Source organism: Mangifera indica, chromosome 20 (assembly GCF_011075055.1).
Source record: "Mangifera indica cultivar Alphonso chromosome 20, CATAS_Mindica_2.1, whole genome shotgun sequence".
NCBI lineage: Eukaryota > Viridiplantae > Streptophyta > Magnoliopsida > Sapindales > Anacardiaceae > Mangifera > Mangifera indica.
This window is the reverse complement of record NC_058156.1, coordinates 1916402-1931725: the sequence shown is the minus strand read 5'-3', so window position 1 is coordinate 1931725 and position 15324 is coordinate 1916402. Positions and strand designations below refer to the sequence as shown.

At 29.9% G+C, this 15324-nt stretch overlaps 1 protein-coding gene across 1 annotated transcript; it reads left to right on the top strand.

Moving 5' to 3' along the window:
- The first annotated feature begins 10658 nt into the window (after positions 1-10658).
- On the top strand, positions 10659-12277 carry LOC123204662 (protein DMR6-LIKE OXYGENASE 2-like). The gene is made up of 4 exons (XM_044621443.1): positions 10659-10930; positions 11009-11256; positions 11337-11658; positions 11832-12277. Exons 1-4 carry the CDS (start codon positions 10697-10699, stop codon positions 12090-12092), a joined length of 1065 nt encoding a protein of 354 aa, XP_044477378.1. The 5' UTR covers positions 10659-10696; the 3' UTR covers positions 12093-12277.
- Positions 12278-15324: the final 3047 nt, after the last annotated feature.

Sequence of the window (15324 nt, the reverse complement as noted above, 5' to 3'; positions counted from 1 at the left end):
AGTAGAATTTAGATCAGCGAATGGAGAGGGTAATTACATCATTGACAATGATGAATACATGATATATGTCTTTGAAGAGTATTATAAAGCAGGTTAACAGATTATTTAGATGTATGTTAAATTTATTTCAATACAGAGTATAATTTTTTTACCTCTACCGCTTTCAAACAGTCAATCCAACATCAAACTAATAGAACATAACTTACCCAACACCTTCATGGTCCCTGTAGCAATAAGTTTGTTTGAAAATTCTGATGAGGATGAAATATTTATCCGACATGATGATGACTTTCATTGGAATGATGTATCGCATGAAGATGAGATTGTTACTCATGCTGCAGTTGAAATCAAATCTGAATTTGTTGAGGATGATGAGGAGACATGAAGACTTAATTATGAATCTGATAATGGGGACGAGAAAAGTGATGAGGGAGAAGAGGATAGTGCTAACAGATTAGCTAGACATATAAGAGGAAAAACTTTTAAGAGGTGTAGATGGGAAGATTTATTTTGAGGTTGCATATGTTTTCGAGAGTGTTGACCATTTCAGACGTGTGTTTAAAGATTACACGATAGATCGTGAGTTTGCTATAAGAAAGATATACAATAAGAAGAGAAAAATAAAAGTTGTGTGTAGAGCTTAAGGTTGTTCATTTCATCCCTATGCAACTCTAATGGTAGATGGTCATTCCTCCCAAATACGTCAGTTCGAGCAAATGCACACTTGCTTCAATGCTCATAATAACCCTGATGCAAGTGCATAATGTATAACAAAGAAATTTAGCAAATTTATAAGGTCACAACAAAAGAGTAGCGTTAACCCTCTAGCTACTCAATTGGTCAAGGAGCATTTTTTATGGATAAATCATAAAAAATTGTATAAGTCTAAGAAAATTGCCATTGGTTTGTCAGCAAAGGAGCATGCAAAGTCGTTTAACTGGCTGTTTAAATATTGTCATGTTCTGTTGATGCCAATGCAGGATCAAAGGTTATTCTAAAGGTAATTAGAGATGAAATTCCCTCAATACCGTATTTTCAATGATTTTTCCTCAGTTTTGCTATACAAAAGAAAGACTTTTTAGAGAGATGTTATCATTTTATAGGGGCGATGAATGTCATCTGAAAGAGCATTTTCGAGGAGTTATATTGTCTGTTGTGACTATTGATACGAATAGTGGGATATTTATATTGATAATTTGTGTTTGTGAAGTAGAAAATAATGTTAATTAGAGTTATTTCTTCGGGATGTTGAAAGAATAATAGTTAGGGGTATTTCCTAAGGATATTTCCATTCATATCAATCACTTCGGAACTCTTTCAGTCTAGCGTATAAAATAACGACATTTTGTGTTGTTTCAATACTTTTGTTTAACTTTTAACAACCAGTGGGGGCAGTGTAGTAACCCATTTAGTACCTACCTTCAACCTTCTATGAATTGTTTTCATTATTCTTCTTCGATACAACTCTAACAACCTGAGAATAGGCAGTTTCGGATCTTCTCCAAGTTAACTATTAAATATTTCAGACATTATTTGCGATATGGGTATATTTGACTTCAGTATCAAAACCAAATCTAGACCATTGATCTGACTCATTGTTAATTACCCACTTGTTAGCTATTTCATCTACTGCCGTCATTTTATTTAATGCTTCCTGAAAATTTACTTTATTTGATGATTGAAAAATAGCCAAAATAGATTTCGAAGATGTACTCTATGGAAAGTTTTTCTAAAATTTGTATATACATGTCTTACACAAAATCAACTATTTGCATTAAACCACTGAGTTTTCAAGACATGTATTATTCCTTTTTGCCTATCACTCATGAAAGTGATATGCAAGACATTACCTATGAATTCTTTTAACATCCTTAGGAAATAACTCCAATTATCATTGTTTTTTACTTCATAAACACAGATTGTTAATGTGAATATCCCACTATTTACATTAATCGTCACAGCAGATAACAAGACTCCTCCAAAATGCCCCTTTAAATGGCATTCATAAACCCCTATAAAATGATGACATCCCTCTAAAATGTTTTTCTTCTGTGCAGCAAAATTGAGAAAAAACCAATGAAAATACGGTGTTGAGGGAATTTCATCTCTAATTACCTTTAGGACAGCCTTTGATCATACATTGATCATCAATAGAACATTACAATATTTAAACAACCAGTTAAACGACTCTGCATGCTCCTGATCCGACTGCGCAGCTAGAGGCTTAATGCTACTCTCTTGTTGTGACCTTATAAACCTATCGAATTTCTCTGTTATCCATGATGCACTCGTATAAGGGTTATTATGAACCCTAAGGCAAGTGTGCGTTTACTTGTATTGACGTATTTGGTAGGAATGATCATTTACCATTAGAACTGCATAGAGATGGAATGGGAAACCTTCATATCTACACATAATTTTTATTCTTCTCTTCTTATTGTATATCTTTCTTGTAGTAAATCCATGATCTATCGTGTAATATTTGAGCACATGCTTGAAATGGTCAACACTTTTGAAAACATATGTAGCCTCAAAATAAATCTTCTCATTTGCACCTCTCTTAAAAGTTTTTCCCCTCATATGCGTAGCTACTCTGTTAGCACTATCTTTTTCTGCCTTATCACTTTTCTCGTCATCATTGTCAAATTCATAATTAAGTCCTCATGTCTCCTCAACATTTTCAACAAATTTAGATCTGATTTCAACTTTAACAAGACTAACAATCTCATCTTCGTGCGATGCATCACTCCAATGAAAGTCGTCATCATATTGGGTAAATACTTCATCCTCATCAGAACTTTCAGACAAGCTTATTGCTACAGGGGTGGTGAAGATATTGGGTTTTTTAGGTTTTGTTGGTTGGGTGTTAGGTTGACTGTTTGGAGGTGGTAAAGGTGGAAAAATTTTGCTATGTACTAGAATAAATTCAATATACGTCTGAATAATCTGTTGACCTGTTTTATAATACTTTTCAAAGACATACAACATGTCTTCATCACTGTCAATGATGTAATTACCATCTCCATTAGCTGATCTAGTTTCTACTTTTATCTGCTCACCTTGATAAAACTGCACCTCTTCATTTTTATTTGCAATGTAGTGTGTCACATCCTTGATGAACACAATTAAACTATACTCTTTTATCGCAACATTTCCTATTTCGCATGGTATGTTATAAGCTTTAAATTTAAGAGTGAACTACATTGTAAAATTTATCCTAACATAACACACAAAATTAGTTAAAACAATAATATTTAATTTAAGAATGAAGGTGGATTGATTTTGTTTAACAGTTAGAACAATAAAGGTGGTTTCCCCGCTTATATAACAATAATGTAACTTACCTAATGACACAACAATAACACCCCTTTAATAGAAACATGACAACATGCAACATTATAGAAGAATATCATTAATGTAGAATTACTCTAAACAGTAAGCAAATGGGCATTCACTTGAGTAGAGAGACAATATGCTATATTATTGTTAAATTGTTGTTGCAACTTGCAACACTGTTACACAGTTTTGTTACACCAGAGAGAATTAAAGTTTAAGGAACCCTTCTCTTTCGTGTCAATAGCACTGCACTCTCGGGTTTTTCAACTTATGTAACAATGATGTAACTTACCCAATGACATAACAATACTTCTTTAATAGAAACATGACAGTATGCAATATTAGGAGATGATCAAAATGTATACAATATTACAAAAGAATATTATTAACGTAGAATTACTTTAAACAATAAGCAAATAGGCATTTACTTGAGCAAAGAGACAATATGCTACATTATGAAACAGAAACTGATACATAATACTTAAAAATAGAAATTGATTATGTCTTAACTCATACACAGAAACTTAACATATAACTCATATATAGAACTGAACGCTACCAAAAATACTCATACATAATATTCATACATAAACCAAACAAAAGCAGTTAATACTCATACATAGAACTGAACGCTTACCAAAATATAACCCGCCCTTAAATAATATGTAAACAGTACACATGTAAAAATCATACGTTAATTTCTTTTTACACTAAAATATACATATAATGTATAACCCTAACATAATACATATTATTATAACATCCAAATACGTTAAAAAATCAATAACTGTTACAAACTTCAACTTCATAATATTCATTCACAGAACTAAAAACTCACAAAAATAGAAGTTAATCCTAAATAATATGTAAACAGTGCACATGCAAAACTCCCATATTAATTTTTTTTGTTGCCCTAAAATATACATATAATGCATAACCTTAGCATAACATAAAGTATTATAGTACTCAACAACATCGATAAACAAGGTAGCCGAAAGAATAAACCTCGAGGACACGAAATATTTTCTGAAGGCCTCATTTTGAGTATACTTCGTTGTCTTTCCTACTTAACTCACCACGAAAAGCCACTACACTTGTCGTCGAAATTGTTGTTGATCAAACAAGCCGCACCCAGCCAAACAGGTTGTACTTTCTCGTCTTCATTGGTACTAAACTACTTCGTTCACCCTTGGTTACGTCGAACAATGTGTTATCATAATCGTCTTTGTCGTTGTCATTAAAAGTTCACCTGTGATCACACTCGAATACAATGAAACAAGGTAGTCAAAAGACTAACATACATGGAATGTCAAACGAAAGAATGAAGGCCAAAGGGCGTTGTTTTAGTTTTGTTTAAATTTGAATTCTGACGTCGACTGAACATGTGTTGCTCGTTCATTGGTAAGACAGAAAAATCTTTTTTCAAATTGGGGTGAAATGACACAAAGCCCCTGCATGTGTTGCATGTTCATTTGCTCACTTTCCTTAGACTAATCCATTGTCATTGATTTGTGCCCAAAAATTCCCACCGTTGGTTTCAAAATAATCATGCTGCATTTAATACTGATTGCAACACGTCCTTCGAGCATAGAGTTTTCAACGGCTGAGAAATTTTTTTGTGTCTAATTTTTCTTGTTTTCAATAGGTGTCTTCCCTTCCTGCTGTCATGTCAACCACCAAAGATATGCAAACGGTGAATCGCCTAAAATCGTCAAAAAATTGTTCTGCCTTTAAAATGATAACGCCACGCATCATCAATCTGTGCGTTGCGTGTGCACGCGTCCCCTGTAACATTAAATGGTTGCAAATTTTTTTTTTTGAAAATCGTTTATATTGATTTTAAAATTGAGAAGTAGATTTATCATATTACTCTTTTTCCTAAAGTAAAGTGTTAAATTAACAACTGATGGGTGATTTTTTGGTATTTTCATAATTAAAGGGTGGATACTTGGAAAAACAGTAAACCTTGGGTGGGAAATAGTCCTTTGGCCTTTTAATGTATCTTTATAATAGTGTTAAAATGCTGGAACTGCAACTTTTATGATTTAGGTCATGATAATCTCCATTAAACTACCATCAATATACTGTTGAATTCCCCCTTATCAGTGCCTCTTCAAATCTAATCGCAACCCTAATTTTTTAAGAAAATTATTCTCATTATTAAAAATCTCATCAAACAAATCCGAAGAAACCTTAGAAAAACCTTTACTCCAATTTGAATACCTTAAAAAATGTTGTTTGAGAAATAAAAGAAAAGAGTGGAGACAACAAAGTTGAGATTACAGTAGGGGTTAAGAAAAGAATTTAATAGAAAAATCAACAGGATGATGACTGAAGATCTCGATATGGAGGCTAATGAAGTCATGGTTGAGATGTCGTAAAGCTCTCCACTCGTCTTGAGCTTCTCTAATCTATCACCACCATAAAGGTTGATTACATTGTGTGCCAACAAGTGATGCAATAGGGGATGATTTAATGGAGGGACTCAATATATTGCTAGTAATAGTGAGAAAGTTTGTATTATTAGTAGAGATGGTAATTCGTTAGGTAAAACTTGGTCTCTAGGCCACCTTTTTTTTAACAGAGAAGAAATTTCCTGATAAAGACGGAAAAATAGATGGGGATGACTAAAGTCTCCGTAGTTGAAGATGGAAATAAATATATTATTGACTTGTCCTCTCTCTGATTCATTCTCTTCCCTATATATTTCCTAATCTATTACATATTAAATTATCACTAAAAATTTTGAATTATTATAAATATATTCTAACACTTAAGAAATATTATATTATTTTTCTACCATGGATATGAAGAAATAAGTGTGAGAAATTTTTCCCATGAGAATGAGAAGGACAAAGAGAGAAATTTTTTTCGCAAGTAGGGGACGAGGAATGAAGGATTCTCTATCATCCCCATATCAATGGTGGGTTGAAGACAAAAGTGAATTTCTCTTGTGATGACAAGAACAAAGATTGAGATATTCAATTTCGTCTCGTTATCATCTTTAATTATTAGGGATAAAGAGTAATGATAATACAATTGGAGATAGACATGTCAATTGGGTAGGGTCAAATGGAGACTTACCCAAAATATGAAATAGAGACCCAACACGAGAAGACCTAACCTAACACTATAATGTGTCGCACTAGGCCAATGGGTCTATCGAGCCAAACTTAGGGTTTTAATATTAAACCCATGGGCTGACCCAACACTATATAAAAAAAAAAAAATTAGTTGTTTATGGCAGAAATGACCGATGCTTTTGCCACAGGCTTATGCCTAGCTTCTACCGTTGAAGAGGGGCTTTTGCCTCTTCAACTTGTTTCAATTTGTTTATTATTTTTTTAATTTATTTATTTTTCCTTGTATGAAATTATTCAACTTTTCATCATTTTTAATTTTATTTATAATTGTCTCAATCTCAATTTTTTCATTATATTCTCAATCTCATTTTCTCATCAATTCTCTTTCGAAAACTATTTGAATTTATAAATAATATTTTTTTATGTTTATAATTTTATTTTTATTTTATATAGATGAATAGATAAATAATATAGTATATATATTTTATTTATATTTTATAATTTATATAGTATGCAAATTAATTTATTTATATTATGTTATAAACTTATAATATTTTTCACTGTGTAATCACTGTATTCCTATGTCATAAGTGAAGTATTATAAATAAAATATACGAGATACTGTCCTCGGTTTTAATAATTAAAAAATAATTTATGTTTAAAAATTTTTATTAAACTTTTTAAAAATATTGTTTAAATTGGTTGGGTTGGCTCGATTAAGCCTTGGCCTAGCCTTATATATAGGGTCGAGTCTTCAGCTTTCACACGTCAATGAGACAACTCGATCGAAAGGCTTATTACTGTATGAATCTAAGGCCCTACCTGGCCCATTAGTCTGATGGGCCAAACCAAAGCTAGTTTGGCCCATTGACATCTTTAGTTGGAGAAGAAATTAAAAAAACAAAGAAAGAGAAAAAATAGATTTTTTAATTATAATTAAAATATAAAATTAATCTGGGTAAATTATGTATGGCAAAAAAAAAAAGAGGTTATTTTTAAAACAATAAAATTATATGTACTTATTTTGAATATATAAATAGGTATATATTTATATGTGTCATTCCATGATTAGATAATTTTAAATTAAAGATAAAATAATACTTAATTATATAATAATATATATAAATATGTGTATATATTTATATAATATTACTCTTTTCGAAAATTCAATTGCGGGAAATAGTTATTCAGCCTAAGAAGCCTAATTATTTCTGTATCATGAACGATTATAGGAATCCAAGTAGTTAAATCTGTGACCCCACACTCCAAAAGTGTGCAAATCCCTCGCGTTCTGGCCAAATGTTCTAATTTGCTTCTTGGTGTTATGTGATAATTTCTGATAGGTCGAAAAGACTTATTCCCACCCAAGGTTTGCTAAAATGACAAAATTCCATCCATTAAATTTAAAACCCCCAAACATTGACCTTTGTGTTAAAATTTATTGTCAGAGTTAAAAATAAAAATATTATTTAATAAAAAATTAAAAACTTATCACTTTTTTCTTCTGTTAGTTTAAAAATCTAATAATTTTTTTTTACTCAAAGTTTGAAAAGTAATCATTTCCTCTTAAGGATTTGAAACTATCATTGGTTGTTTTCATCTTTAGTCTATTTCTCTCTCTCTCTGATGAATTTACTATTTTCTCTCCCTCCCTTTTAAATTGTTTTTATTAGAGACGAAAATGACTGATAACAATAGGGAGAGAGAACCCAGCCAAAGATAATGATGGCCATTGAAATTGGTGACAATTTCCAAATCCTAAAAGAAAATGATCACTTTTTAATCTTTAAGAGATAAAAAATTATTAAAATTTTAAATTAAGAGAGGATAAATATGATACGTTTTTAGTTTTTATAATATTTTTAATTAAATATTATTTTACTATTAACCGCAACAATAAATTTTAATATAAGAATAAGTATTTTAATTTTTTAAACTTAATGGATAAAATTTTCTCATTTTAGCAAATCTTAGGTGAGAATAAATCTTTTGGTCTTTCTGATAATTAAAATTCTGATAAAAATTCTTTAGCCTCATCTTTAAAATTGGTTTTCATGGAGAATTTACACACCACAATCAACTTGGTAGTCGGCAGAGCCATCTTTTCACCAAACCTAATCCATGTTTAGGCCACAAGTTCAATCACAAAAACACGAGCCAAATAATATATATATATATATATATATATATATATATATATAATTATATAATAATATTATAAAATGATATATAATTATTTATTTATTTGTGTATTTATAAATTGATATATATAACATAATATATATTCTTATGATGATATATATATATATATATATATATATATATATATATATATATATATTTATTTATTTATTTATTTATTTATGTATTTATAAATTGGTATGTATAACATTACTTATAAATTAATATTTTTTGACCAACGAACTACTCTTTTATCTATAATTATTAATATCTTATAATATATGATAGTATCTTATGATATAATACAATATGAATAGAAAATAATACATATTAAAAAGTATATTAAATTAATTAAAATAGTTATTTTTTTAATTCATTGATAGTTAGTTTTTTTAAATAATGATATATTAATTATAATTTAAAAAATTGAATTCTTTTTCGCGGGAAATCAGAGCTGTTGAGATGGGGCATTTTTTTGTCAGTTTGCTGGACCCAGGAATTCGCAAAATGATAAATGAGCGTATTGTTGTATGCAGAAGTTTTGCACGTGAGAGGGTCCCACTACTTGCACTGCCGACGGGTTTGGCCCCATAACTTTGACATGCCAACTTTTCAAGGACAAACATGAAGTTATTGAAAGAAAAGTGCATCCTTTCTCAAAGGGAAATTTGATTTGATTGCAGCAAACTGTCATAAAGGAATTTACTTAGGAGAAATATCTGGGTATTAATTAAATAGTTATTTTTTTAATTCATTGATAGTTATTTTTTTTAATTATATAAATATAGTTATTTTTTAGTTTGATTTTGTTATTCAAAAAAAAAAATTTAGAATTTGGGATTAGTCGAATAGTTGATTGAATGGGTTTGGCAGCCTAATCATAGCCAGATGAGTTGGTTGGATAAGTTAGCCAAGTAGATTGGCTGACTAATTCATTATGTTATTTTATGGTTTGATTAAGTGAGTAAAAAAATTGAGGATATTTCAGACATTTTATATATTGATTATATATATATATAAAATAAAAAAATGACTACATATATATTCAAAGAAAAAAATAAAGCTATTTTAATTAATGCCCTAAAATATTTTAACACCTGGTTTTAAGTTTTTAATTACGTATTTATTAGGGTTATATTCAAATTGAATTTATTCAAATTTTAAAATGAGTTTGACTTAAACGAACACAAATTTGAGTCTAAGTGTTAAATATTTTTGAATCTAAACTTTAGGAATACTTAGCTTGTCAAACTCATAAGCTTAGAATCAAAATAATATTGTTTTAGTTTTTTTAGCCCAATTGAAATATCAAACTAAGCTCGAACAATTTAGAAACAATTTTAAACTCGATCCAATTCGAATGTACCATAATACCCACTGTATCATTATGTACCTAAATGCCCCCTAGGCTGTCAATTTTGTATTGCTATCTGCTATGGCATGCGGCAGCACTGTTGACATCCTTGGGACGTAAGACCACCACCGGATAGATGACGTTGTAGTTGCTAATGTCATACTGTCTACGTAACTCAATATTAGGCCATCTACTCCTCGTCTGTCCTACTTTTTTTGTCTTACTCAATTTGCAGATTCCTATTCGTCTTAACAACGCTTTCTTTCAATTGATTTTACCCCTAAATTCAACCAGTACACTGAATTATATACATATTTTTTATAACTGGAGATTCACACATTCAATAGATAAACATAACATAGATTTAAATTCAAACATTTTTATTAAAAATTTTAATACTTTATCGATTTTGCTGGAAGGATCTCACGGTACTGCACTATGGTTCCTTGACTTTTGTTTATCGAACTAATCAGGACGAGCCACATGAACTTCCTATAACTCGCTGCAGATGCTGTATTGATGACGATGAGTCGATGGTGATGCTCAATCTATAGATATTAATAATAATTTAATTTCTGACTCTGACATTTCCTTGCCATCCCCTTCACCTAAATTAGATAAACGGGGCATGCACCTCCTGCCTTATCCTCTCTTCATTTTCTCTCTACAATATTGCTTCCTGAGGCCTATAAATAGGAGACTTTATACCACACCCAACGCATTCCATATATTCATCATATATATGGCTGCAGCTACCTCTTCTAGCAAGATGCTACTATCTGACCTTGCCTCCACTGTTCAAAGTGTTCCCTCTAATTACATCAGACCCATCGATAACCGTCCAAATCTCACCCAAGTGGAGGTTTCTGATGCTTCTGCTATTCCTCTTATTGACCTTGAAGGTCTTCATGGTCCCCGCCGCTCTGAAATCATCCAACAGATTGCTCTAGCCTGCCAGCACTATGGCTTCTTTCAGGTATATATACGTATATATACTTTAACTTAATTATTACTTGCTATGTATACATCTTAATCTATGTACTTTTTCCATCAGGTGAAGAACCACGGAGTTCCAGAGGCAATGATTGATAGCATGTTGAACATTGCAAGAACATTTTTCAAATTGCCAGAGAGTGAGAGGTTGAAGAGTTACTCTGATGATCCTTCCAAACCCACTAGACTTTCAACTAGTTTTAATGTCAGGACAGAAAAGGTAGCCAACTGGAGAGATTTCTTGAGGCTCCATTGTTACCCTCTTCAAGATTTCATCCATGAATGGCCTACAAATCCTCCATCCTTCAGGTTCTGCATATTATATACTACTTTGCTTATATTGTTGAACGAATTAAGTTGATTCTAAATATAAATTTGTTTGTTGACAGGGAAGATGTGGCTGAGTATTGTACAAGTGTGAGGGGGTTGGTGTTAAGACTCCTTGAGGCCATATCAGAGAGCTTAGGGCTTCGGAAAGATTACATAGAGAAAACATTAAGCAAGCATGGCCAACACATGGCTTTGAACTATTATCCACCATGTCCACAGCCGGAGCTAACTTATGGACTTCCTGGGCATACTGATCCTAATTTAATAACCATTCTTCTTCAAGATGATGTGCCTGGTCTTCAGGTTCTCAGAAATGGTAGATGGGTTGCTGTAAATCCTATACCCAACACTTTTATCGTCAACATTGGTGATCAAATGCAGGTGAACTGCATATATTATATGTTGACGTAATTTTGTTTTTTTAACAACTTAACAAACTCACAGACGATTAACTAATCTTTTTTTAAATAATATAAAATATATGTACAAACCAAATTTATTTGTCTAAAGGTGTCACAATAATAATTTCTTGGTGGGTCCATTTGCGTTTATAGGTACTTAGCAATGATCGGTACAAAAGTGTGTTTCATCGAGCTGTGGTGAACTGCGACAAGGACCGCATATCCATTCCAACCTTTTATTGTCCATCGCCGGATGCAGTCATATTTCCGGCCAGCGAGTTGATTGACAATGGCCACCCACCTGTGTATAGAGAGTTTAGATATGGTGAATACTATGAGAAATTCTGGAAGCGGGGACTCCAAACTGAGTGCTGCTTGGACATGTTCAAAACCTCTGCTGCCATTTCCTTTTAATTAGCCAACAGACACACTAGTGTTTGTGGAGAAATAATTTCACCATCATTCCAGTTATTGATTACGTCTCGTACATAAACAAATGCCCACCTTTGAATAATTAAGTAGCACTACTTTCACTAGTTATAAAAGATTAAAGATCTTACCTCTTTCTGAATTAGTGGATTTCCTGCAATTTGTCTGAATGTGGTGACTATTATTTCTCTTCTCAAACATCATTGAATGATTAAAAGGTAAATCTATTATAAAATACATGTTTTTGAATATATAAATATCAAAATTTATATTGACAGTCATACACTCAAATAAAAAAAAAAACATAAGGATTGCCTAAGTAATAAAGAGAAAAGTTTCCTTTATGAAAGATTAGAGTTCGAATAGCATGAACTCCTATATGTGAAAGACTATAGTACAGATAGATTGGGGCTAATTAGCGATGTAACACAACAAAAAGAACACTTGATTTACCCAATGCAATAGTTGATCTTGGAGCTATTATACTATTTTTCGTACCCACACAAAAAGGAGGAATCTTAGGGCTTCATAATAACATTTTATTCGCATATCTCTCTCTAAACTTACACTTAAAAACAACTAATAAAGTATGATTAATTATTACTGCACAAAGAAATATCAAAATTTCAATTTAAAATCCCCAAACAAAATAATAACAATATGATGAAATGATACTTATAAAATTCTATTATGGTTATAGATTTAAGTAATCGTTATCATCTATAAAATGACGTTTAGATAATTTTTCCTATATTTATCATTAATTAATCTATGTCTATCTACAATACTTTTAGTAGACTTCTTAACATAGTCAATAACTACCATTCTAAAAACCCTAGATTGAGAACTACATTAAGTAACATGAAAATAAGTTGATCGGTGCACATGGAGTTCTAGTGAGTTCAAATCTTATTATTTGAATGTAACTTCTTCTTTCTATTCTACAAATATGAAGGGCTAATACAGAGGAGGGAGAGGACAAAAAAAGAGCAATACTATATGTACCCATTTTAGATACATAAATGTATACACACTTACACCTGGTGTTCATTTCAGTCTATAGTTTGTGTTTCATTCAATTCTATTTTTAGCTACTAAATACTTTGTATTAAACATTGGAGACAGAACAATTGGGATGATGAGCACTGCATGAAGATACTAAAAGAATGCTATGAAGCATTACTGTGATAATATCCAGACGCTCCTGAAGCCATTCTTGCTGCAAAAAGCTTATTTCTGTTAGATATGTCCACCATGAACATAAATTCAAGAGGTAATGAAAGAACAACATTATAATTTTATATTACAGATTAAAGATAAAATAACATCTAATCACATAATGATAATACATCATCTATATACTCAATTATATACTCAAAACTGTATACACATAATATTGTTGGCATGTCTTCATGCACATGTATAAATGGCAATAGGCCAGGACTTTGTTAATGAGCAAAGCCATAACAGAAAAAGGTTGAACGATGGGAAGCAATAACTCATGGTATAGTTGAGAAGTTATCCCTCGATAGACAACAGTCAACACCACTTCCGTGTTTGGTTTGAAAAATATTTTATTATAAAAATAAGAAAATTATTTTTAAAATAGGATTATTTAAAGATTTTCAGATATAAATTATTATTATATTTGATAAAATTATATAGATATAAATAATTATTGTGTTTGATTAGAAATAATAAAAAAATACTAATATATTATTTTATTTAAATTCTTTTAGATATAATTATTTTAAAATATTTTTATATTATTTATTATATTAATTTAAAATAAAATTAATTTTTTATTTAAAAAATAAATAAAAATATTTTTTTAATAAAATCAAGATTATCTTTTATTTTATTATTGATAATAAAAAATTATTAAAATATTTTATTATTTATTAATCAAATAAAATAATATATATAATAAAAAATAAATCAACAAAATAACTTTTAACCCCTTCAACCAAACATCCTTAATGTATGCTTAAGGACTACAAACCAGGCAAGTACATGGTTGATGTCATAATTTAACAGTGTAAATGATTTGGAAGGTTAAAACAGCACCCAGCTCACCTAAGGAAAAAAACCCAACACACGCCATACTGGCGCTCTACTTTGTTACATGGTTGATGTTGCATGATGCGGTTAAAACCGAAAAACGAAACTGAATTATCTAAAAATTATAATTTTATTTAATTTAGCTCATAAAATAATTTAATTTTGGTTTAAAAGTTTTTAAAAAATAGTTTTTAGTTTAAGTTATGATTTGAATAATTTTTAAGGTGAATTAAACTATAAATTATATATTTTTTAAATATATATAATTATAATTGATATAAATTTTCAATAAATAATCGGGTTAACTTGTTTTTTTATATTTATTTTGTTATTTTGTTATATGTATATTATATATATTTTTTATATATATTTTATATATTTATATTATATTATAAAATATATATATTTAAAAATAAATAATTTTAATTAGTTCAAATTATATTTTAAATTAGATCAAACTGTATTATTTAATTAGAAATGAAACTAAAAATAATTTAATTTGATTTAAAAAAATTTTAAATAATTTTTTCAGTTTGGTTTCAAAATATTCTCAAATTGCGCACACCCCCCAGGGACTCTGTTACTATCACAAAATGATTTTTAGGATTGAAATCGGAGAAAATATTTTTCATCACTAACTTTATAGTAAATAACTTAGATAAAATAAAACTATATATAAATAAATTATACAAATTTTTATATATAATTTGAGGTAATAATTTATCATTAAGTGATATAATTATTTATTTTTTATTTTAAAATAATTTAATTAGATATTATGATTTTATATTATATATAAAAATTTATATAATTAGTTTATATTTGTCAATGTGGCGAAAACAAGAATATGCAAATTGATAAATGAGCGTCTGTCGTTTGCGGAATTTTTGCACATGAGAGGGTCCCACTAGTTTGCCCCACGACTTTGACATGCCAACGTCTTAACAACAAACATGAAGTTATGGGAAGTTTTGGGAAATCGATTGTTTGGCCCATAACTTTGACATGCTAGAAGTTGCCAGATATCTGGTTGGGCATATTTAAAGGAAAAGTGATTTTTTAAAATTTAATTATAAAAAGAATTATTAATTTTTTAAATTAAAAAAATTATAATAACGAACTAAAAATTATATAAGTATTTAAGTTTTTCATTTAT

What these genes read in the sequence shown, in the direction of transcription:
- LOC123204662 (XM_044621443.1), top strand. Translation starts at nt 10,697, where the DNA reads ATGGCTGCAGCTACCTCTTCTAGCAAGATGCTACTATCTGACCTTGCC. An exon ending in ACAAATCCTCCATCCTTCAG is followed by an intron (nt 11,257 to 11,336) that starts GTTCTGCATATT and finishes GTTTGTTGACAG; the next exon opens with GGAAGATGTGGCTGAGTATT. An exon ending in ACATTGGTGATCAAATGCAG is followed by an intron (nt 11,659 to 11,831) that starts GTGAACTGCATA and finishes TTGCGTTTATAG; the next exon opens with GTACTTAGCAATGATCGGTA.